The 26449-nt window shown below is 33.0% G+C and overlaps 2 protein-coding genes across 8 annotated transcripts in view; both read right to left on the reverse strand.

Annotated features, from left to right (window-relative positions):
- The window catches only part of LOC111055186 (sarcolemmal membrane-associated protein), a 56096-nt gene extending 39393 nt beyond the window's left edge, over nucleotides 1-16703 (reverse strand). For 3 of the 7 annotated variants that reach the window (XR_005573296.1, XR_005573294.1, XM_039443007.1), the window contains exons 1-10: nucleotides 16500-16703; nucleotides 14632-14769; nucleotides 8578-8715; nucleotides 7608-7755; nucleotides 5589-5655; nucleotides 3456-3531; nucleotides 2535-2702; nucleotides 1535-1677; nucleotides 1289-1424; nucleotides 376-592 (exon numbers count right to left, since the gene is read on the reverse strand). Coding sequence is in view for 5 of the 7 variants with exons in the window: in XM_039443007.1 (XP_039298941.1) it covers nucleotides 376-592; nucleotides 1289-1424; nucleotides 1535-1677; nucleotides 2535-2702; nucleotides 3456-3531; nucleotides 5589-5655; nucleotides 7608-7755; nucleotides 8578-8715; nucleotides 14632-14769 (1231 nt within the window). In the remaining 2 variants the exon portion in view is untranslated. The other 4 variants (XM_039443004.1, XM_039443008.1, XM_039443006.1 and 1 more) reach the window with 4 other exon arrangements.
- Nucleotides 16704-20314: 3611 nt separating this feature from the next.
- Nucleotides 20315-26449, reverse strand: part of LOC111055179 (protein DEK) — a 28901-nt gene continuing 22766 nt past the window's right edge. The window contains exons 8-9 of the mRNA XM_022342344.2: nucleotides 24079-24231; nucleotides 20315-22090 (exon numbers count right to left, since the gene is read on the reverse strand). Coding sequence (XP_022198036.1) covers nucleotides 22079-22090; nucleotides 24079-24231 — 165 coding nt within the window. The 3' untranslated portion in view covers nucleotides 20315-22078. The remainder of the gene's footprint in view (nucleotides 22091-24078; nucleotides 24232-26449) is intronic.

A 26449-nucleotide genomic window follows, 5' to 3' on the forward strand; every position in this document is an offset into this window, starting at 1 on the left:
GCTTTTATTGCGAACCGTAACAAAATCGACATACTATTAAAGATACACTGGTAAATTGTATCATTAATTTGGCAGAAGACCAGTTATATTAATCATTGTAAACTAAAAATGTTGAAAATTGTTTGTTTATTTCTATATAGATTGTCCAGACTGCCATGAGCCCTGAAAGATTAAGCCGACCCTCGCTCCCCCACGCGCAGGCACACACGCCCTGCCTACCTGCGCCATTGATATACTATGTATACTACGTAGTATACAGGTAGACAGACCGTCCCTTTACTCACACACACACACACACAGAACAAGACTGCGCAAGACTGCGCTTGTGTGTATGTGAGTAGTAGGTTTAAATTAAAAATGCTAGTTGAAACTTACCTGACATATTCTTCAAATTGTGGTTGGGTAGTGAGTTCTGCAACTGCTTTTGCAAAGCCATTATTTGCTGGACATCGAGATCGGTCACTGACTCCAGATGGTCTATCCTTTGCTGAAGACAATGTCCATTTTCTAACGCCTTTTCCAGGCTCATCCTGTATTCGTCGTTCTGGAATTCCAGATGCTTGATTTCGACGTTATGCTGTTCGATCGTTTCCTAAAAACATAATTCATAGTTCATTAGACCATGTTCATTTGATAGTTCAATTAAACACACGAACATGATATTGAAACGCATTATCATTATTTTGGGATAAGAAATATCGTTTTTGAAAGTGGTAACGAAACATAGGTAGCCTTTTTGGACTATTTTTCAATCAAAATTCGGGAATATAATATTAAGGGATAAGCCTGCTTTTAATTTTCAATCATTCTACGTTTTTCATTGTTGTATGAACAAATAGAATAACCATATCTTGTTTGACTTGTTTCAAAATGTGTCAAATCTTATGTACATTGTGGGAATTCGAAATAAGTAGTTCAGTCTTGATCTGGCCTCTTGTTATGATCCAAATCATTAATTAATTTGCATTTTGAAAAATAAAACTATTTTCAACAGAAAGTATGATAATTCATAGGCTTGAATCACTCATGATAAAATAATGCATAATATGACGTGCTTCCCAAACGTACGGTACGTTTAGCTGCTTCACCTTCAAAGACGTGTGTGAATAAACCTTATACACAGTTTGTGATAAAACGAAAAGTTGTTGGAAGTCGTCTGTGAACCTTATAAACAGATACTTTATTAAAATCTTATGACAAAAGGTATAGTTGATAAAAGGAGTAGTTGATACACATAGAAAATTTGGAGAAGAATGAATAAATATTATAAGTTAATGCAAATTATCACCTCCAATTTAGCCTCAAGTGCTTCCAACTTCAGCATCTGTTCACCATGAGTTTGAGCTAAATCTTGTAATTCTTTTTGAATTTTTCTACTAGCTTCTTTCAGTTCTGCACATTCTGCTTCTCGATTAGTCAATTTCCTGTAAAAATATTGAGAAACAAACAATTAAACTATCTCATGGTGTGGTATGATAAGGCTCAATTCAGCTTTCAGTATACATAAGAAAAAATATAAAGATTTAGAGCTTACAATTCCAGTTGTTGACATCGATTAACAGCTTCCAGTTTCTCCTCCAAAGCTTTTCTCAGGTAATCCTTGGCTGCACTCTGGTACACATTCTTATCATCGTGAAGTTTCCTTAGTTCTTCTCTCAGTTTATCATCCGAGAAGTTCTAAAAAAGAAAATATTCAATACTGAAGAATAATACTTTTTGTGTAGTTGAGAAGTTGATATTGTGGTAATTATTCATATTGAATGAAAAAGACTAAGAAATTGTCAAAAACCACAGATTTATTGATACATAGAAAGACCGGTTTCGGTTATTACACCATTATCAATCTCTGATAAACATAAAAATCTCTGATAATGTTTATAAGAGATTGGCAATGGTGTAATAACCGAAACCGGTCTTTCTATGTATCAATAAATCTGTGGTTTTTGACAATTTCTTAGTCTTTTCCATTCAATGTGAAGAATAATATATATTCTGTGATAGAAAACAAAAACTGTAAAGGACAACAATATTTATGGGAAACAAAAAAAAGAATAATTTTGGACAAATTATGACAATTTGATACAAATATGTTCAATTTGAACTGAAAATTCTTGTTTAACTCTTACAATCTCATAATTTATTTGAGAACAATAGAGGAACAAATCTTCTACTATAAGAATAACTCATTAAATGTTGAATTCATTAATGTATTGTATATCCTTCCTTACTCAAGTCCTTCCGTTTGAGAGAGTAACACACTTTAGTCAAGGTGCGTGCTTGAAATGTCCTAATATGTTGAATAAATTTCAAATCAGTTCAAAAAAACACTAGTTTTGCGATCTCTGATCAACATCAAACGTAAATCTTTATTTGTATCAATATATATCTTCAATTTAAAGATTATTTGTAATCTTTCTAAATTATTTCCAAAATAATTTCAACAAGTCTTGAAACACTCAATTCTGTGAAATATTTGGAACCAGCCAAGGACTTGAAAAAACCTAATTTTTAACAATTTATAACACATTTCACACCTTAGAGTAAATTCGTAGTTGGTTTTCTAGAGTTTCGACTCGAGAAAGTAATCGATCTTCGCTAATCAGGGTCTTCCATCCACACTCAGCTGACTGTTTTAAAGCTGCAATCATCTCTTGGAGAGAATAGATCTTTTTCCTCAGCGTATGCTCCCTTTGAAGAGCTTCCTATAAAATAACATCAGAATTGAATCTATGTCAAACAAGTAACATTATATACTCCATGTATTTCAAGACAAAATCATTTTTTTTAAATCTTCCAACTAAGCTGAGCGAAGTCGGAATATTCCAATTGGGTAGATAAACTTGTATGTCTGGTTTCACACCAAGACAATTATGAAAATTTACAGCTTACAATTCTAATTGTTAAAAACAAATGAGTTTGACCCAATAACAACTCAATGAAATTGGAGCACAACTGAAGTTGAGCAAATCTCTTTAATATACACATTATTATTTAATAAATATACCGGCAGAAAAATGTGCTCTTGAATGAATTAAGCTATTTATTGAAGGGTTTGACAACCAGAATGACTCATCAGGATGAACGAATTCATGGGAATGAATCAGAAGTCTCCTATGACAATGAGTTGAATTGTCTGATAATGTCATTTTCAAGGAAAAATAAAGATACATTTTACAAGCCAAACTCAAGTATTGATGTATAATGTTTGTGTTAATAATTTTGTATTCATTCAACACCTTTATACTATCAACATGAGTAGCCTATTCACTATTTTGGTAAGGGCTACTCGTATATATGTAAAAATTAAAAAATGAAAGTATCCTTTTTCAACTTTATTTTATTACTCACGACATGTTTTGACATATTCATGAAATAAGCATTGATATCGTGTATTTGCTATATCAAATCTACTGCTAGGAGTCGACAATAGTAACAACTAGTATAATTTGCATTACCTGAATATTTTGGTTCAGCTTGTAAAGATCTTTGATAGGAACTGTTTCATTGCTGCTTATCTCTGGAATTGATGGGCTGCAAGAAATCAATAATAAAATATCACCAATCCAACTCGTTTCATTATTATATTCGTTTACTCTTCATTATTCATACTATTCTTTTTTCTTTTAATTTAACGTCTAAATAATAGAAGAATAGAATATTTTTATTAGCCTCAATGGAACATTACAATTTGACATATAAGCCAGTCAACATAATACAATATTGCACAATAAAAACAAAGTTTATACAACTCAACAATGAACAGGAAAAGTACATTGGACTTGAATTTACATTCCTAGACTTTAGTAGGGTCTTCAATTTGAGGGGTGTGTGTCCAAGTTTTGTGTTGAGATATATCTACATTGCCCCAGCTCAGTCTCGTATTTTCTATGGAATGGTCTGTTGGGGGAGTACTTATATGACCCACTCAAGACCGACCAGTATTATCTCTTCACAAGTCCCTCATCAGAGTAATAGTTGACAGGGAGGATTTTGATTTATTTTCTTCTTTTCAATAAATGAAAATAATGTCACTGAGACACCTGCACATATTTAAAGTTTTGTCCCAGTTCTATTGTGCTAGTGGAAATAAGGGTGCAACTTTGGGGCATGAGAACTAGGTTTACTGAAAGGTTCCATATCCCCAGACCATCGCGCTTGCGATGCACAAACCCAGACTATTAGGCCATATTGAACATGGAATTGGGAAATGCCAAAATAGGCCTGACGAATACCATCCTGGTCCAGCTCCCCATAAAGACGTTCAAGATTAATTTCACTGCGGCTCAACTTATTTTTCAGACTGATTATGTGATCGGTCCAAGTAGAGGTAGGGTCTACGGTGATTCCCAAAACTTTCTGAGCCCTATTGAATGCAGATCTGTTTCCAAGTCCAAAGGTGAAAGTTGTTCTTTTATATGCATTAAGAAACACTTAATTAGCATTAAACAAAGTTTGGACTACCTTCAAATTAGATTTAGATAGTGCCTTAGTCTGAGTTTCATCTGAATGCTTATTGAGAACTATAGTGTCAACTGCATATAAGACTATTTTCAAGGGACATTGATGCTCAAATCATCAATCATAATTATTAGAAAGAGCAATGGACCCAGAACAAAGCCCCGAGGTACAACATATTTAACAAAACCTGAGTTTTGCCATTCACACTGGCATATTGAGTTCTGCCCGGCAAATAGGTGGAAACTGATTCCAGGGCCAATCCTTCAACCTTTAAGTACTTCAACTTTGCTAACAGGATGTCATGTGATACACATTCGAAAGCTCTACCGAGGTCGCAAACTAATACAGCAGCAGAACATTTTTCTACAAAATAGTCCAAAATTACTTCCACTAATTCAATCAGAGCATGGGTGGTTGAGAGACCTTCTCGGAAACCGAACTGTGTCTAATAGAGCAAGTCACTTTCAAAGAAGAATTTCAATTATTTTAGACAAAATAGGGACTAAAGCAATGGGCTTGTAGTTTGTAATCTCCTCATGTTTGTCCTTGAAAACCGATATAACTTAAGTGATTTTGAAAGATGTGGGGAGTTTCCCTTCATCAATCAATGAATTTATATACAAGAATTTTGAGCGAGTTTTCCAGCCAGGGGCTCACTAGTATTCTTTATTAGAGCAATGGTCCATAGTGACCGTTACTATTCTTTGGAGATATTAGAATAGTTTATTTATTTTTGTTTGTATTGTCAGTTTTATGAATAAATTTCAATTTCAACTTCCAAAACACAACTTCCTGTTATTCAATACCATTAATTACACTTTCAATAAATTCGAAAAGTTCAATTATTTAGAAGCGTCAACTCAGGTAATTTATGTGAGAACTCATTGCAAAGCTGCTCGACTGTGTTATAGTGTCATATCGAACTTCCCGACGTCATATACACGACTGTCAGATGAGTGTAGAACCAGCCTAAATCAATATCTATTCTATTGATGTCCGTAATGATTATTATCACAAACTCAATAATGTTATTGAATTCATAGGAAAATAGTTCAGGTAATTCTGGCCGTTATATTATCGTAATAATTTCAAAAATGTATAAATATAAACAAGCCTTAGGTTCAATTTACCTGCATTTTGCTCCTTTCCCATCAGGCAGGTACAATTTTAGATTTGCAACAATGCAACCGTGAGTAACTGGAACCACAAATGATTAAATTAATTGAATAAGATTCACTGACATTTAGGGAAATTCAATTCTATAAAATTTAAATACACTGATTGTTACGTTTTATTCATTCAACTTATAGATGTATGGTAACTTTTAATTCTACCAGAATTAACATTCCCATCAATAATATAACATTTAAATACCTAAAATAATTGTTGATTGATCATTCATTCAACTTTTAGATTCATAGTAACTTTCCAGAAGATACTATAATGACAAAGGCCCGGTTGCGCACGCGTATGCCTTAATTTGAACCATCTGATTATTTGTCTATTCATTCATCAACGACATAAACACTTTATCATAGAATGATTGGAAATGAAAAAGCATGCTTAGCCCTTACTACTTCATTCCTTAACTCGTTAGGACTTTTAAACACAGATATTTTTCATCCCAAGATAATAGAAGTTTTATTATTGAAGTTTTATTATTCTCAATAAGCTCAATACAAGAAAATGTAAAATACATGCATATAAAAAAAACAAATAAACAAGTTTATAATATACATAACTGCATAGTAACGAATCAAACCAAATTTAATATTACTTATTGAGAAAAATACAATCCAGCACGTAAGATGCTTAATAATAATTAAAAAGAAAACAAAAACATAAGTAATAATAATAATAATAATATAATAATAATAATAAATGTTTAATTTAGAATGTTGATATAAGAAATTAATTCGGACAATCCACTCTAGTAATTAGTTTAAAACTTGATAAATATTGAATAAACTATAAAGTATGCACATTTTTCAAAAATAGATCGAATAATGTTCCCGAATAATTATTGTATTAATTCTGGGAAGTTATAAAAAATAGATTTTTCCGATTCATAATTTATTCAATTATGATGAATAATAAACTAATAAGTTAAATAATCTACAGTACTTATTACTCTTTTATTTGAGCGATAATAATATTATTATTGATGCTGACCTCTCTTAACGCAAGTCAAATATTTTATTTCCCATTTTAATCTTGTTTAAACATTTGAACTATATGATAAGATTTCATGACCAAACATTTATTCAAACATATGAGAATAATATGTGTACAACGACACGATTATATTCAGATAACATTGTGTGCTCGTGTATGTTTGCTCATTTGCAAATGAAAATATTATCGATAATATAAATATTATGCAGATAACATAACTATAATCCAGTATAATTCAGTCATTTAAGAAACTGGTGGATAAGAAAATCTACCATTCTAACCGTCTCTTATATCCGAGTTGAACTCAGGCAAATCGGAAAGAAATGGTAGTGCATAAATTTTCCATTTCTGACGATAAATTATATTTATGATAAAAATAACGTATAAGAATCATTCATAATCATCGTATTATTATTATCTAGCGCCAGTAAAACGTATTTCTTTCCTATTAAATTTGATAGCTTATTGATTGAAATTATTTAAACTATTATCAAGTATTTAGTAACAAATGAATTATTGCAATATCATGTATTTTTTTCTGTTTATGAATAAAACCCAAGTAATAGGTTTAAACCGTTGAAAATGATCATTTATTCGTTCAACTATTCTAAATTTTGTAATATTTTATAATTTAAAAACTACTTTTTCCACTTTGAATTTTGAAAATTGTTCATGATATCAGATAGATGAAAGAAAGAAATTATGAAAAATTCAACTAAGCCTATGTATTTTAAAAAGTTTGATATAATAGGTCATATCATCAACTTGAAGAGACAAATATGTATGAGATTAAAGTCCATTATTATAAAATTCATCACAGAATCTATATTAACCTGACTTTTTATATTCCATAACTGGAATATTCAAGACATAATCTTGGAAAAATATAACCATGGACCTGGAATATATGTGAAAAAATACACTAACACTTCTCCTTCATGAAAAAAACCGCATCATTTGAATTGGGTTATTACCTTTTCTAGAATTTTCTAACACCTCGACCCCGAATTGAACTATATCCCCAGAACAGACCTCTCTGGGTTGAGAATCTTCTCCGGATTTACCAAGCCTCTGATTGTTGACGAAAGTCCCATTACTACTTTTGGTATCTTGCAGATAGAACTGAAACATAGAAATAGAAAATCGATACCATATCCATACAAGAAACACAATACACAAGTGAATCATTAGTTGTTTGTATTGTGCGCTAAAATGATCTATACAAGGTGTTATTCGGCAAAAAAATCAAAGAGCATAGGGATATAACAAGAAATATCTCTCGGTACTTACATCTATTTTTATTATTAATTCATTACTGAAATGTGAGTAAGTTTGGCTTTGAATTCCAAGTCAATTGTTTACTTGTATTAGATGAGAATGATTTGAGCAGACAAAAAATCAGCAAACGAAATCTAGTGAAAAAATACCTTTTTGATTTTTACTACTAATTGGAAATAAGACACTGTTTGAAATAAGATAAACTACAGAAGTTTGAAACAAGATAAGAGGGTCATTTTTTGAACCTCAGACCTCATATCAGAGGACACCGACAATCTGTGGGGGGGCAGTTTTCTCAAACCACAAACAACTTATCATCCCCACAAAACGCTCTATAGTCCCAAACGCCGATTTATAGTCCCAAGGCCCACAAAAATGTCCGCATCACTAGATTTGTTAGATTATTGGTCCACTGGCATGCCTCAAAGCCTCAACCTTCACGGCAAACATGTTGAATAATAATAATAAGAGTGTAAGTAACTTTTGGTGAGCAAATTATTCTCTTAATATAATCGTCTTTTATGACCAATCGGAGGTGGAAAAAATTACCCTCAAAGTTGATCCAATTTTAGCTTCTTGCTTGCTCTAATATAATAAACTTCTAATCATGTTCCAAAGAAAATAATCAATTTGAATTCATTGAATAGAATAAAAGTCGATTAGTACCTTTCCATTGCTATACCAGAATATAGCATGGTTGCGAGAGAGCACTTTGCAGTCGAAGATGCCATTGTTTGGCGAAGGTCTAGCTCTCGCCACCGACCGACCGATTTTCACAGGTTGATCCAACACAAATGTTCGATCCTGCCAAACAAATCAAAAACGTTTTCATTTTTACATAACAAACGCGGACATGTATGGATAATCGACTACTGCACGGTATTACAACCATTTCATAACATAAAACATTACAGTCTCACAATCTATGTCAAAACATGTTTTCCTCCATCTACTGTCTAAAGTAACTTTCTTTTACTCCCTGGAGCATAATGATAAAATATCACTTTTTCGCCCTTGAGTCTAAAAACAAGAAAAACTCCCAAGGGAGTAAAAGTAACTCAATTTAAATAACTTGGGAAGCAACTCTATTGCAAAAAACTTACATTAGAAATAGGTTGGAAGGTCGAAGCACAGGTGAGGAAGCATATAGAGTGTTGTCATTGAGCCAACTAAATTCAAGAACTGAACCAGAAAGTTGATCAACCTATGAAATATATGTTTGTATGCTAAACTTATTATATATACTTACTATTATTAGATTATAAAAATTTTTAAATATCACATGTTATTCAAAATACTAGCCAACGAATATTTCTCACGAGCTAATAAAATCTGAAACTTGGAGTAGGCCGTTATTGCTTTGATTGTTACAATGTTACGCTGTCAGCAGTGAACTCTGCCAGAACTCAGAACCACTGAACTGATTACTTTTTAGGTTATGATGTTACAGATTGCTACGGGTCAAGTTTTTTTAAAACTTGAAACGTAAAATTATTTTATTTGCAGTTATTAAAGTAATGTATCTATTAATGTAGGTAGAGGAAAAATGTTGTGTACATCATTTGCTGATTTGCTTTCAAAAATGCTTTCTCTCCCTCAGGGAAATTTTCCTCTCAGTGCGAAAAAGCTGTATTTTACACTCTACATATACAAATAACTATTTCAAACCCGTTACATAATGAATTTTTTCAGTACGAGTTCTAAATTATAACACCGGTTCATCCACAATCAGGATAGAGTATTTCAATTTTTATTGACGATAATAAAATATTTTCATCATAGTCATTAGTGTAATCAATTGTTGAGCATTTTTGAACTAAATCAGCTGATTTTTTATTTTCGACATAGTGATAGTTAATGCAATGTTACACCAACTATCATCATCAGCTTTTGAGATCTAAAATTGCAATATTAATTGACACTACAAATCTCGATGATGTATCTATGAATTCACACATCTCTGTTTCCAACACCTCGACCCATAATAATTGAACTATATCCCTAACACTCATCTCAATTTGTGATTATCATTGAGCTTCGAATTTTGGAAAACAGTTTTGGACAAATGTCTCTTTCTCATCCCATCACATCGTACTTCTTGCCTTACAATATTAATAAAATAGCTATTTACCTCAAGTTATTCTAACCCTTCTACCACATTGGGCTCATCTTATGTGATTTTGGCAAGGCATTTGACACGCTTGATCACCTGATTCTCCTCAAAAAGCTTAAACATTATGGTGTAGATTGTCACAATTTGGGTTAAATTCCCCCAGTCCTGCCAGGGGGGCCGCAGACAGACATTACTGGCCAGCGACATGTTTTCACAGATAGGAGATTTTGATGACTGTGGAGTGCCGTACAGCTCTGTCTTGGGGCCTCTGATTTTTATAATTACAGTGAATGATGTTGCATGCGTGAATCGCAGAAAAACTGTCTGCTATGCTGATGACACGACCATCATTGACAAAGGCTGCAGTAGTGAGGTGTTAAGGGTGGCTGTGCTTGAGACCAGGGTGTTTCCAACAAACTGGTTGGTTGTCTGCAAACCTCTTCCTCCCGCAATGAGGAGAAAATGCGAAGGAATATGAGTCTGCTCCAGTGAATCTGATGGTCTGGTCTTGGACAAGAAGCTGTCGTGAAGCAGTCATATAGAGGCTGTTTGCTGTAGGCTGTGCAGAGTGGTCTTCCTACTGAGAGGGCTCAGAGGTAGAGTTCCCATGCACTACTTCAAGGTATGCTACTTTGCTTTTTTCAGAGCATCCTGTTGTATGGCCTAGCTCTCTGGGGGTGGATCTGCGGATATTGCATGAGTGCTGCGCATGCAGAAGAAAGCTTTACGGTTCTTCTGTGAGGCTGATAGACTGGCTCATTGCCGTCCTCTTCTTGTTACAGAGAGTATAATCACGGTATTCGCTCTCTATACCTCTCATGCCCTTTGCAGGCACCCACTCAAATATAGATGAGCTTGCCACCAGGCAGATCTTTCATAGAGGTGGCACTGGGTAGACAAGTAATTTCAACACAACTGCTTGTAAAGAATTTTGAGATAACTAAGAATTTTAGCGTGCAAACTGAATTATTTGTATCAGATAGTATGTAAATAAGTTTGTGAATGTAAGTGAAAAATAATTTTTATGTGAAATCTGATAAAAACTTCGGAAACTGAGGTGAGATCGAAACGTAACCTACAAACACGAAGCTACAGGTAACATCATTAATTCTTATGCATGCCACAGCATAGATCTTCCTACACGCTTCATACATTATTACAACAAATCAGCCATTAGAGATTAGACGTTTTCAAAAAAAAAAACGATTATATTACGATCAATATATAGTGAAGTTATAAATTGAAGTTGGAAAAAGAAACGGTAAAATCGAGCTTCGGCCTGAACTGTAATCGAACTCGTGGCTATGTATTTTTGTTTTCTACCTTGAATCAATATTTCTTCTGTTTATATGTCTTGAGCCACCGAGAGTAAATGTAATAAAAAATAATTTTTGTGGAAAATTTTGACAAAACTGTTAAATTGAGGTGAGATTGAAACATAACCAACAAACACAAAAATACATGTAGCAGTTGTAGCACCTACAAATTTTTACGCATACCATATAGCATAGTATTTTCTACACATCACACACATTACTTCGAAAATTCACTTATAGGAGATAAAATAAATTCTAAACAAGAACAGACTCTAACTTGGAAGAATTCTTAGAACTTACACACAGCCTAAGCTTGTATCTCCTAAACTTATTTATTTTAATAATTATTGACAGAGTGGCAGGATGAGGAATCAACAAGATAAAATGTCATCAGAAATAGGAAAAAATAAGTCAAACTACAGTGATAACTGTATTAATGTCCAGGCAAGAAGCCAACACCAGTCTTTATGTAATATTGGCCTTGTAAATTGGAAACCAGTAACTACGACTCATTCAGTGGAAGACAAATACAAAAACTTTCAAAGAATAATGCGCTTAAGCATAGGTGAAACTATGCCAAGAGAATCCAAAAAGATTAACATACCAAAAAACAACATTTTTTGGGATGAAGAAACCACAAAACTAAAATATGCTACAATGCAAGCATATGATAAGTATATGCTCACAGGCCGTATGGAAGACAAGGAACAACATTTGACAATGAAAAAAGCTTATGACCTGGATGTAAAAAACAAAAAGCAACTCAAATTAAAACCAAAGTCTTGTGGAGAACGATAAATGAGGAAAGAAAAAAATCCAAAAATGTCAGAAATGAGAACCTCTACCTAACTGTGCGAGATCAGAAAATTACAGATCCCTATCAAATTGCAACATCTTAAACGCTGGCTTCACGCAGCCAAAAACAGAACTGAATGGATATAATAATACTCCCAATAATCTGGAATTGACAGAGAATGCTCAAATATTCGACCACTTTGATGCAGTTACTCACACAGAATTATCCAAGATTCTTATGAGACTAAAACCAAACAACTCTTCAGGTAACGACGAAATTACAGGGAAAATTCTAAGGTACTGTGAGGATGAAATTAGAAACCCACTGTTGCACATAGTAAACTCATCATTTGAACAAGCAGTATTTCCACATAGCTTAAAAATAGCAAAGATCTATCCCAAATTCAAAACAGGTGACCATACTGATCCAAAACACTACAGACCCATAGCAAATCTTCCCATTGTATCCAAGATTATAGAGCGGGCAGCATACAATCAATTGATTTCATATCTGGAGACGAATGGGCTGTTGTCTACGAGCCAGCATGGATTCCGAAAAAATCAAAGTACAGCCACAGCGATTTCCAAACTCTGTGATGAGGTGTGTAAGATATGGGAGGATAAAAAATATGCATCAGGACTGTTTGTCGATCTCCGGAAGGCTTTTGATGTATTCGATTGGAACATACTCAAAACAAAACTTAGAAAAATGAGAATTCAAGGCAGAGCACTCAAGTGGATTGAAGACTACCTCCAACATAGAAAACAATATGTAGAGCTGGATTTCCAAAGACAAAATCAAATAATCACTTTCAAATCAACAGCACGATCAGTCAAAAGAGGAGTACCACAAGGGTCAATCCTGGGACCGCTGCTCTTTCTTATATACATAAATGATCTTCCGGATGAATTACAAGAAAACAAAAAGTGTATCCTATTTGCAGATGACACAACTATACTACTTCCCACAAACAGAAAGGAAAATCGAAACAATATAGTTGAATCAACTCTTACTGAAGGTACCTCGATCTGCAATAGAATGAAACTGGCCATAAATAATGAAAAAACAGTACACATGAACTTCACCCCAACAAACCAAACCCAGGATGAACCACAAAACAGTAATATAAAAACAGTGGAAAGCACAAAATTCCTTGGTGTAATTATCGACAAACATCTGACCTGGAGGCAACACACGGAATATTTGTGTAAAAAACTCTCCTCTGCTACATACGTCATCCGCAGAATCAGAAATATTGCTGATGAGAAGACAGCACTAATCGCATATCACTCATTATTTATGTCACACCTAAGATATGGCATCGTCGCATGGGGATCATCAGCACAGGGAAATCTCGAGAGAATATTAAGGATACAAAAAAGGGCAGTGCGAATCCTACTAAGAGAAAACTACATAGAACACTGTAAACCACTCTTTAAGCAGACAGGTATCCTCACAGTAATCTCAATATACATCCTGGAATCCATCATCCTAGTGGTAAACCAAAGTCCGGCTTTAAGACGAGATAAGCACAGTTATAGAACACGCAACGTGGATGACATAAGCCTCTCCCAGCATCGACTTAAGAAGTATAGCAGATCTCCGGCCTATTCGGGGGCATACCTGTTTAACCTGCTTCCTGGCAACATAAAATCCCTAGTGAATGACAACACCTTCATAAGAAGCCTAAAACAATACCTGATGGACAGACCATACTATAGCATTGCAGAATTCATTGATGACCACACCTTCTCACACCTTAAATAAAGGTGAACACCGACACCCCCACGATGGGACGAAAAAGACGATTCCCCGGTCAAGCAGACTGCGGAGAAGACATAAGAAGTAACAAGTAACATATACATGATAAGAAAGGGAACCATAGGTTGGATACACCATATCAGAGGCTAAGCAGGAAAGGTGTATCTGGCCTTGCCCACCTATCAACAAAACTGTTCAAAAAGCTCCCAATAACAGCAAGAGACATGCCGGCCAGGCAATTTCATAATGCATTGAGGAGAATGCTGGTGGAGGATCATTGTATGATCTCAATGAGTTATTTATGTTGGTTAATATTTGCTGGTGATTTCTTATTTCTGAATTATTTTACTTGTCATTAGCTTCTAATGGCTTATTGGTTTATCTTTTTATTTTAGTATAGTATGTCTTTGTGTTTTTTTAAACACATTATGGACATAAAATACTGAATACCATATAGAATAGATCAGCAATAGATAGGAACAGCAATAAACAATATAACATACTTAGAACCACGTTATACTAGTAATATTTGTGGATAAAATATTCACCGTGTATGCAACGGTTGTATTTGGCCAATACAGCACTTGTAAGATAGTATCTGAGATACTCACTTTACTCGTGTCTTAACTCTCATCTAACTCGTGCTTTAAAGACAAATAATACAGCCACTGCATAAACTACTATTCAGATAGAATAGAAAAGATTTCACCAAATCTATGAGACCAATTACATACCTGGAAGGGATGAGAGTTTGGTCTGCACAGCAAGACTGCTTTACCAGCCATTTTGTGATTCTCGGTCATTTGTTCATTATTGGTGTTATTAGTGTAAGGGATGGTATAGTTTTCCTTGCGGCCGCCACTAACCACCATCTAAAAAACCAACAAATCAAATCAGTTCAAACTTGGTAACATGAAAAATTACTGTGTGACACACGATGATGAAACTATTGTAGAAACTATTCATATAATAATAATAATAATAATGAATAAAATCGGAATTTAATTTAAAATAATCTTGTTTTAGATGTAATGTATTGAATGTTTATCTTTGTAACAGATGGAATGTGTGTAAGATATATCATATAATAATAATAATGAATAAAATCTGAATTTAATTTCAAATAATCTAGTTTTAGATGTAATGTATTTAATTTTTATATTTGTAACAGATGGAATGTGTGTGAGATGCGCCTCAAATTCGTTCTCTGGATAGTAAATGCATTCATTCTGTCGCATTGACTACTTTTCTGGCTGCTAGCAAAGTAGCTGCAATTTATTAGTCAATGTCCCATTACACAGTTGTAATACGTATAATCTTACTTAGTATCATGGATATGAGCTTAAGATATTTTATCGTTCATAGTCATAAAATACTCTACTGTCTCAACACCGGTCTAGTGGAAAATAGAATCTTTAGAATATTTGAAAGAAGTTGTTAAAATATCTACCCAATAAGCGCTCAAAGCTGTTTTTAAAGTAACTGCTAATCGAAAAACTAAATGCAGTATACAGTTTTGCGTTTTTCTCTATTATTTTGTATTATTGATATGAACGATGCTAAAGAATAGAATATGAAAATTACTTCAAATTCACAATAAACGTCAAAAACGTCGCCCGCATAGTAAGTTATGTAATTAGAGGTTACTAATTACAAATTTATTGAATATGGTGTATCGAATATGAATTTGAAGTATACAATCTATGATAACACAGCAAATTAAAGTAAAGCATATCAGAAATTAAATAATTATACAATATTTTAATGCGTTTGAAAATATAGTACAAACTAGGCTAGTTTTGAGGTTATGTTTAACGTATGTCACTTTTCAATCATGACAGTTTTTCTAAAATAGCTTGAAACACTGTATCTCAGCTCATTTCAAAACATCAAACGAACCATAAAAAATAATAATAGGCTTCTGAAAATCAGTTATAAGATAGTCCAATACATTAATATAACCTAGCTTATCAGAAACCAAGATTATAAAGTTTACCAAGATTGCAAAAAGAAGACCTTTTAAACTTCTATAGACATTTGAAGAAAATTACCTAGTAGAATTAAAATCCTAATTAGGAATGTTTTGAAAAAATTTAGTAAATTAAATTGTCAGTTAAAAATTATAGGTGTGACTTAAATGTACAGCAGAATACCAATCACCAGTATAACTTTCAATTGATCATTGAATTTCAGATAAAAAGTATGGAAATTCATGGCCAATATCAAATGTATAGATATTGGAGATTATCTAATATCAAGTTGCTGCTTGTTGATGCATGATCATTTGCGTTAGCAATGTTGAACATGCAAACTGCATCGAACCAACTCACCCTGACAAAAATATTACCACAATTAGTATCGAATTATTTCAATCAACGAATATAAGAATCCTCCTCATTAATAACTATCAAAATCAAGATACCAATTTAATAAACTCGTCACTAAAACCTGACTCACAAACTTACTATCAAGATTTTGCTCATTAAGCATAATCATAAGCATACTAGCAGTATTTGTCCATACCTAATCAAGATAATAACAATTTGCGTTTGATTTCTCAGCAAATCGTAGCTTTAGAGTAAAATCGATTTCTTTTACTTACTGCCAATCAAAATAGACACACAAAACACCATGACCACAAAACCATCTTGTCTGATATGTACTATCCAGCTATCCTTTCGTTTTCAACAATCAACTGTCCATTTATTTATTACAAATTACAATCAAGCCTACTATATTACTGTATTTCACTTCACCTCTTCACATCACATTCAGTCACGAGTACCTACGACGACAGTACGACACTAGCTACTTAAATCTGAAGGCTAGCTAGCTTCAGTTTTTATGAACTTGAAAATATAAACATTTATCATCATTTTAATAAAACCAACAATGGATGTTTGGATATTGGAAATACAACATATTTATATATTTCAAATCAACTCGATCGACTAATTTTTTTCGTTGTGATGTGGTGGTACACAACATGTGCTTATCACTATCTTGACGCGCCATTATTCAAAGCCACTGGCACAGAATACATCTGGGTATATAATATGTATTCTGCGATACAACTGGCATTCTAACGTTTAGAATATGGAGCTAAAATAAAATATGCTATAAACGTTTTGGGCTCGTATTATACTAGGACAACACAACACGCTTGTACATCAGTGAGATACCAGGACTGAGGCTCTTTCTCTGATTCTCTCACTCCTAAACTCTTGGTGTCCAAGCAAGTCGCGGGGGGCATTAGTTCATGAATTAAATTTACTTTACTTTTATAACCCTTACCTTTTTAATTTATTTCGTTGCATTCGCCACGGTCCATGGATCGGGGAATCGTCATAATTTTATTTTGTTCGAGACCATGACTTTAATAAATTTTAATACTATTCGAGAACTTTAATTTTGGTGTCTGAGGCCCGTTTCACTTTAGGACACAAGACTTTCATCTCCACTGGTTATTAGGGTAACCGTCCACTGGAACCGTATTCAACCGATCCGTTCGGCCGTTGGATCGGACGAATCTGCCGGCCGTTAATTCGGCCGCATATGGTCGTCCATTGGAACCGTTTACGTCAGTCTAGTTTCCAATTATTGAATTAACAACTATCATAACCAACAACATTTTTCATAAACAATAATGATTATATTGAGATTTTGAAAATTGAATAAACAAATATCCAATAAATTAGTACGGTAATTCATTATTAAGCAATCTTTGTTCACAGATTCCTTTGAACATCACAACGATGATACCTTTTGTCTCGCATATCCCACAATGGAACATGCTCTTGAACCAAACTTATCAAATTGTCCATAGTTACAACTTTATAAAATAGAACAACTTCAAAAATAAAAACAAAAACAAATAAGACTGTGAAACAATTTTAGGTTAGGAACACTTTGTTGTCTCATCTCGACAAGTTTGTTCGGCCGGAAAATCCCATTCAATTCGGATTAAAAAATTGATCGGCCGGAGACGGCCGTATGAACCTATTGCAATGGACGAGCACCTATTTCTTTCTTTGTTGGGCGATCGTTCGGTAGTTTTCGGCCGATGCTAGTTCCGACAAAAACGGTTCTAGTGGACGGCCCACCTTACTTGGTCACCAGCCGGGGTACTCGCTACTCCGTCACCAGCCGGGCCATGCTGTGGTATCACCTAAAAGAAATTAATGTAATGACAGTAGCATCAAAGCTATATCATACGCATGTATCCCTATAGCTGTATGGCTTCTCTGCTGCGCATGTCAAAAGTAATTCACGGATAATAGCTGTGGGACATCACAGGCGTCTCAATGCTGGTGCCTAAGGTCCATATCAAATTAGAACACCAAAGGATTAGGACTGGCTGGGAGACAATAAAGGGCATTATTTCTTATTGATGTACTCATCACACTATAGGGATACCGGTTTTTATCCCCAGTGGGGACAACAGTCTGAATACGGCTAGGACTACCTAGTCACCACTGCCCACTGGTGTTCCAAGTCCCAATTGGCTTCACAAATGGCCACCACTGGTGTTCTAAATATTGTAATAGGAGCTTTACAACTACTATTCTGCTGCTTACAACTAAGTTGAGTGTTCTGGAAGAGCTGATAGTTTCTCTGGAGTAAAGACAAATTATTTTAAACGAATTCTTAGACATTCATACATAGCCTACGTGAGATGAATATTGGCATCAGATCCAGCTGCAATACAAGTTTACTTCTGACAGTAAAATAAAGAATATACCTAGGATGTGCTCATACTATACAAGCACTACTCCATCACAAAGAGAGTCTATGCTTGTCTAGTGTGTACCAACTATCAACCAACAACGATTTATGAGATACTTCAATATTTTTATGAGTGTCCTGATGGGTACGGCAATCAAGCCCGAAATTATATTCCTTATCATTAATTCATTGACAGACATCACTAGATCAGAAGAACAAGTTCAGCCCAGCCCAAAACTGCAATCTACGTAATAACATGTATGAGAGAGAGTTTCAATTTTTGAGTGAATGTTCAAATGCGATGCTTAATAGTACAATACTTGATCATTGTTGACATCAAAATTTGTGGTATTACTCGAAACGACATCCAATCTAACACTTAAAGCGGACAGAAATCCATATAAAACCAAATAAGAAAGATGAATGTTATTAATAATATTGGACATAATCAACTCTTGAAGTTCAATCAATAAATTAATTATGTAGGTTCTTTCAAGTTTGCAAGACGTACAAGAATTGTTAGTTATAATAATGATTAAGAATAAAATTTCCAGTTTCTCATAGGATTACTACATCTTAATCGTCCTATTTTTTATCTTCTACATTGGTCATTCAAGTTATAGTTTCCCATTAAGAATGCAACATTTGAATGATAGTTAATTAAATCGTACAAAGAACAATTGAATGTCCACAATTAACCGCAGGAGATAATGATAATAGTAATTTCAAGTGAATAATTCAAATGTGTTCTTTATGATACTCTATACTTTTCTCAAGTAGTGAACTGATAAACTATACTAAAATACGGTTCTCAACTTCTGAACGAGAATAAAAAGTGAAAATTTGACCATCCACTTCAAAATACACAATGTAACAGCACAAGGACATTTTTTTATTGTATTATTCTATCCCCAGTAGAATGGCAAAGAATATTCTTGAATATCCCTATCCAAAAATGGGCGGTTATCTGTTCAACCTCCTCTGATTTATGTAGATACAAGACAAAAGTATTATATAAAAGTAATTGAAATAGCACTTTCATCTCGAAATATCTAGTTAAATTCATTAAGGCTGTGCAAAGGCTAAAAAAACTATCTACTGGTGATATTTTTCGATTTGTATACTACAAAACTATCATAATGGAAGTTTTCTCAGGAATTTTTTTCAATAATTAATTTTTGAAATATGAGGAAAGAAAGTTACATTTTTGGGACAGATCATTTCAAATGAGATAAATTCATGAAATTTTTAGGATAAATTCTTCATGGTATTGTTGATTGAATAAACGTTGTTGCGTATTGTTGTTGATTGGTAGTATTTGATAATGTTGCTGCGTTTTTTCTCAGATCATAACAAACTATACGGAGTTTGAACCATTCAGCTAATTCAAAATATTTGATTTGCAGAGAAGTTTCATCATTCAGCATAAACATGAACGTTACAAAGAAGTTGTATTTTGAAGAATAGCCTATTGCAGAGGATTACAGGATAGACTAATTAAGTTTCAGATACCTAACGGTATCTTTACTCTATGTAGCCAACAAATTCGAAATGAATTCATTGGTATAAATTCCATGAATTTGATACGAAAAATAAACTGTATGACTCCACATATTGTATTTTTGGGACATTGGGACACATCTGTATTTTTAGCCACGTAATACATAAAATATAAAAATAATAAGCAACAAATTAATGTAAACATTTTATTACACATATATTTTCAAGTAGCATTTGAATACATTTTTACTTAAAGAAATATGACTTGAATTACGAAAAAATTGATAAGTGAATGAGTAATTGATAACTAACAAATAAAGTACAGATCAAGTGAAAATTGGTTTTTCACCTTCACAACATCTATCATATTTACTGTAACATCTATCAAGAAACATGACTTGAATTGAGAAAAATAATCAGTGGATGGGAAGTTTATAACTTACAAAAAAGTATAGATCAAGTGGATTTTCCACCTTCACAACATCAATCTCAAAAATTAATATGATAATATGAAAAACTGAAAACGTTTACTTCTTCAGACGAGAAAAATACATTTTTACTGTAACATTTATCAAGAAACATGACTTAGGCCCTACATTAAAAAAAAAATAACAAGTGGATGAGAAGTTGATTACTAACAAAATGTACATTCAATTCAAAGTACTTTTTATTATTATTTATCCACTTATTATTTTTTTCAATTCAAGTAATATTTGTTAATAAATGCTACAGTAAAAATGTAATTTTCGCGTCTGAAGGATTTAGGTTTTCAATTTTGCAAGTGAAAATTAACTTTTTACATTCACAACATCAATCTCTATAATACTAATGATTAATATTGATAATATGAAAACTGAAAACATTTACTTTTTCAGACACGAAAAATTATTTGAAATTATTATAGCTGCGAAAAAGCAAAAGGTAACTTGATCTTCATGTGTGGACAGACTGATGCGTCATGAACACGCGCATTTCACTTTTCATCAGCTAATGCTATATGCTTATTATATCTGTATCTTACGGTTTTTGAACAAATACAGATATAATAAGAATTGAATCAACTGATTAAAAATGAAATGAGCGTGTTCGTGGCGCGTTAGTCTTTACCGACCTCAAGATCTTCATTATTTCTTGTTGCAAACAACATGAAAAGAGGGCAACTAGGAAAGCGCAGCATTTTTATACTTGAATAATAATTAAATCAAATATTAAGTACTTTAAACAAACTTGGCCACTAGAAATAGATTATCTTAATATTAATAAACTCTCAATAAAATAAAATAAAAAACACTCGAGGAACAACATAGATAGATATTCCGAAGAAATAATGAATTTTGATTAAACTATAGATAAAGCTTTCAAAAAATTAATGTGACGAACCTTCACAATACTAACACAATACTTATTCTCATTGAATTTGTGGAATTATTAAATCAAGCGATTCAATTGTTCAAGTGATTGTTCACATATACGAATGTCAAAATATAAAAAATGATTATCTGTTGAAAAAATACTATCAAGGTGAGAAAGTACTGAATACAGATAATATTTTCCAGATTATTAAGTGACTCTGGAATCAAATCTTACTTCATATTTGCGAATGTGCCAAATGTCAAAAAATAAAATTGATTGAATCTGGAGAGAAAAATAATGAGAAAGAATATGAATAATGAGAAAATGTACTGAATAGATCTAAAAACAATAATGTGAGAGTCTACAGGAAAGAGTAATAAGGTGGCCTAATATACATAATACACATATCACATTATAAGTCTTTGAAATACAAATTCTCGAACCTCACATCAGAGTTGAGTTTCTTCAATAAACGATCAACATCTATAGTAATGAGAATGAACACGTAAAAAATAAACACAAACAGAATAATAAACATAGAAAAATTAATGGATAACAAAACCAGTTCTTCTTCACAAATTAAATTCTCCATTGTCCTGGTTATTATGAAATCAGCTGAAAAACAAAAATAAGAATATTAATGACAATAATAACAATCCATCAATATAGGTCAATATAGGACTCTAATCTATCGCGCTGACTTTAGTTAAGAATTTATGCGTCTAATGGATTTGAGAAAGCTACAGCCCATCCTTATCTAAAGATCACACGGATACTTTATCTGGATTTGATGTAGTTTTCGATACCAAATATCAATAAGAATGAAACGAAATTTTCACTCATTGCAAGATAGTACACCACAACACTATCTTAACTGACATCCACGCACGCTTGGGACAAGTGGAGGAAGCCAACTTCGCTACCGCTAGTACTTGTTATGGCGCAATTTCATGTTATTTGAAACAAAACTGAAAACATCTATACATAATGTTTCCTAACTTTCACCCTGATGATAAATGATCTTCCATTATCAGTGACATCTCAGTCAATGCTTTACGCAGATGATACCACATTTTCAATTCAGACTCAGATTTTCAAAAACTCGCTTGTACGATGGAACATACTTTAAACCAAGCAAGCATATGGTTCAGGGCAAATGGTTTCCTATTGAATAATAATAAGACTCAACAAATGATTTTTAGCTTAAGAGAGATTCCAACAGATAATAGCGTAAATAATGTCAAGTTTCTAGGTTCAAGTTTCTTGACGAAAAATTAATATGGAAGCCACATATTGAGTATGTAAATAGTAAATTGTCTAGGGTTATTTATTTGTTGAAGCAATTAAAAAATTATGTACCTGATAGCTATGTAAGGTCAGCTTATTTTGCATTTTTTCAAAGTATTCTTTTATATGGCGTGTTGTTTTGGGGTGACTGTAGCCATGTTAGCAGAGTGCTTTTACTTCAGAAAAAAGCCATCAGGATATTAGCAGAGGCGCGTAATAGTACTGAGCATTGTAGACCTTTGTTTATTAAGTTGAGAATCTTAAATCTTTATATATCATCTTTTTATAATCATCATAAATCTTTATATATACACTGCTCTAATACATGTAAAAACAAAGGTAGAGAAAATTCCAAGACATACCATACATTCTTATGCAATAAGAAATAAGAATAGACTGAATATACCATTCCAAAGGCTTTCAAAGTCAATGAATAGCTACAATATTATTGGTCTGAAACTGTACAATAAGTTACCTCTAAGCTTAATAAATGAGTCTACAGATAGATTTAAAATGAAACTTTTCAACTGGTTAGTGAAAACACCAATGTATTCTATACAAGAGTTCTTGGATTCCGATATGATTATTGATGTTTGATTCCTTGATTGTTTAAAGCTTTTCTTTCTTGTTTTAACATTTTGACAGGGCCTTGTTTGTACTGTTGTTTGTATATTGATGAATATTTGAATTCTTCTGGGCTTACTTTAGATGTAGTTATGTTTATGTGTTCATATATGTATATCGTATATACTTTCAATTACATTAACTTATAACCTTCTGACTTGTATAATGTTAGTATAGTTTTGACTTTGTCTATTGCCAATGTTGCTTAATGACAATAAAAATTTATTTATTTTATTTATAACTCCCTACCAATATTCCAAGATATTGTTCCTGGGTACGAAACATATCTAAATATAATTTTCAAACAATCTGAAAGTCCTTAGTTACTCACACAGCTGCCATTTTGATTTTTTTCATTATTTAAAAAACAAATAAATATACTGTTTAATAATAGAACTGTTTTTTTTAAATAATGGCTGAAAACACGGAAGTGGAAATTTTCACAATCATTTATGAGAACTAGGCAGAGTTATAGATTAATTATGACAATTCAACAAGACGTCGGTCGTTTGAAATGTTATTTCATGAATAACTAAAAAAACCGTTGATTTAAAAAAAACTCACAAGAATAACACTCTTAGTAAATTCAATTACAAATTAATTGACACCTCATTTTGCATGATTTTGTTCACTTTGTTCACTTTTCATGAAAAAAGACATACGACAAACGTACAGAAAACCCCATTACTCACCGATTTCACAGTGTACTTAATGAAGTCTTTCTTCATACTGAGATCGTGGCCGGGGTAATGCTCGTAGACTTGTTGGCATAAAGTTTTCATGGTAATCTCCTCCAGATTGGCCTTATCCAAAATGGCTTTGATACAAACTTTCAGTTCTTCGTCCTGTAAAATTAATTAGAAGAATTGAAATTACAGATAAAAATGTTCAACCAAATGCCGCGAAATACTAGGAAAATAGCAACTAAATGCGAATTATCCACCTTTGGTAGGCTATATTTTATGAAAATTAATATATATATATAATTATTTTGGGTTATATGAAAAGTTTTTTACAACATCCATCTTCACCATCGACGATCAAATTAAAAATAGTATAACAGGGCAGTAGGAAGATTGATTGAGATGTTATATGAAGCATCTACATATTATAAGATCTTGAATACACTGAGAATGGTTATAAGTCTTCTCATTTAATATTTCACTGTTGAATGAAATTATTCTAGTTTTTCAACAAAATCTAAACATTACTATATACAGAAATTACCTTATGTGCGAACATCAGTCTGTGCTACTCATTTTTAGGAAAAATTCATCCTCTAGGAGGCTTATTTATATTTGTGTGTATGTGTGCACACATGCATATTTAATTATTACCATATGCTTATATATATTTAGGTGGTGTAGTATCTCAATATTTCTTAGCCAATTTATGTTCCAGTGATTTAATTTTCAACACTTTTGCAGTGATACCAATGAATACTTCATTTTCACTGAGGAACTACAATCTTTTATTACTTAAAACCCATTCAATTTTACTTTTTTGAATTTCGTCTTGGGATTCGCCAAGATTGGTGTTAAATAATATTGTTCCACTCATCAATGTTTTATTTGATAGGCTGAAATTTTAAAAGTGATTTCAACTTTGAGATTTTTCATGTATAGCGAGACTGTGTTTTACTACAACACACTTTTCCCCCCAGTTTAAAGCACTGATTACCTGCTAGATTGTGATAAACTGTCTAAAAACTTACAACTTATGTGAGTATTTATAGGCTAGAGCTGCTGACTATTACCCTCTATTTTTGTGCTTTAATTTCTGACTTATGTGGAAGAGAACTTGCATAATTTAGTTGAGCAGAAATTGAGCATGAACATCAAATTAGAAGAAGGAACAACTTAATCACCAACTGCTACGAGTATGTTAGCACGAAAAAAAACATTTATATTTATTGGTATGAAGCTTTCCAATTAGCTCTCGGAACAATTTAGAGCATCACAAAATCAAATTTTCAAGTGGAGACTAAAATTATTACTAATTATTATTAACAGAAAGAAATTGCATTTGTTCAAATGCTAATTATTAATAAATAATTACTATTAAACGAACATTCTAAATGCTGTAAATCACCCCGAAGACTTCTGATACTGCAGATATTGACAACAGCTAGATAGAAATTCGATGAGAGCTACTATCCAAAATTTTGTTGTCAGCCCTAACTAGTAACCCTATTTACACTTATCAGGAGTCCTATAAACTGGCTAGGACTTTGTAAAATATGTTGAGGTACATAAAGTAATTGATATCAACTACTGAATTGTATCCCAAGACCAGGATATCATATAAATATTTGAATATATTTTATATCTTTCGCTCTCTTTTTTCTTCATCTGGAAATTTCCAGATCTGAAATATTAAGTGGATCTTAATTTTTCATGATATTGTAGTGCTTTTAGAATAGTATATTTTCAATTATTGTACAGTGTATGACATTTCTTTCGTATATTGTGACGAAGGTCTGAAGACCTCAGAAGCAGTTAAAATAAAACATATTCTATTCTATGGAGTACCTCGATGTCCTGAAGTGATTAAGGGCAAAGCCACATGAAGCTATTTTTTCAGGCGTTTTTGCACTGGCGGCGGGCTAGTCGGCAGGGTAGGAAGCTCTCCGATTGACTGATTCCCGAACATCAACCAAATCAGCTGACAATCAGCTGCCAGTCGGAGAGCTTCCTACCCTGCCGACTAGCCCGCCGCCAGTGCAAAAACGCTTCATGTGCCGTGGACCTAATGGTATAGATTATGTTAATGACAATGTTTGAAAGGTAAAAGATTAGGTTGAGAGTTTTTGCTTCTAAATAAACACAGAGAACAGAACTGATCCAGCAAAAACGTTAGCTGCGCATGCGCATTACGATAATATACAATCAAGTTGTTTGTTTTTATATACAGTTGGTATTATTTGAAAACGTGAGCTGCGCAGGCGCATTATGATTATGTACAATCAAGTCGCTTGTTTTTTGTACACAGTTGGTATTATCCAAATTATTTCCTGTAGTGGTTATAAATGTTTAGAATCGGGTCATTATTTTTGAAACACCC

Source organism: Nilaparvata lugens, chromosome X, assembly GCF_014356525.2.
Source record: "Nilaparvata lugens isolate BPH chromosome X, ASM1435652v1, whole genome shotgun sequence".
NCBI lineage: Eukaryota > Metazoa > Arthropoda > Insecta > Hemiptera > Delphacidae > Nilaparvata > Nilaparvata lugens.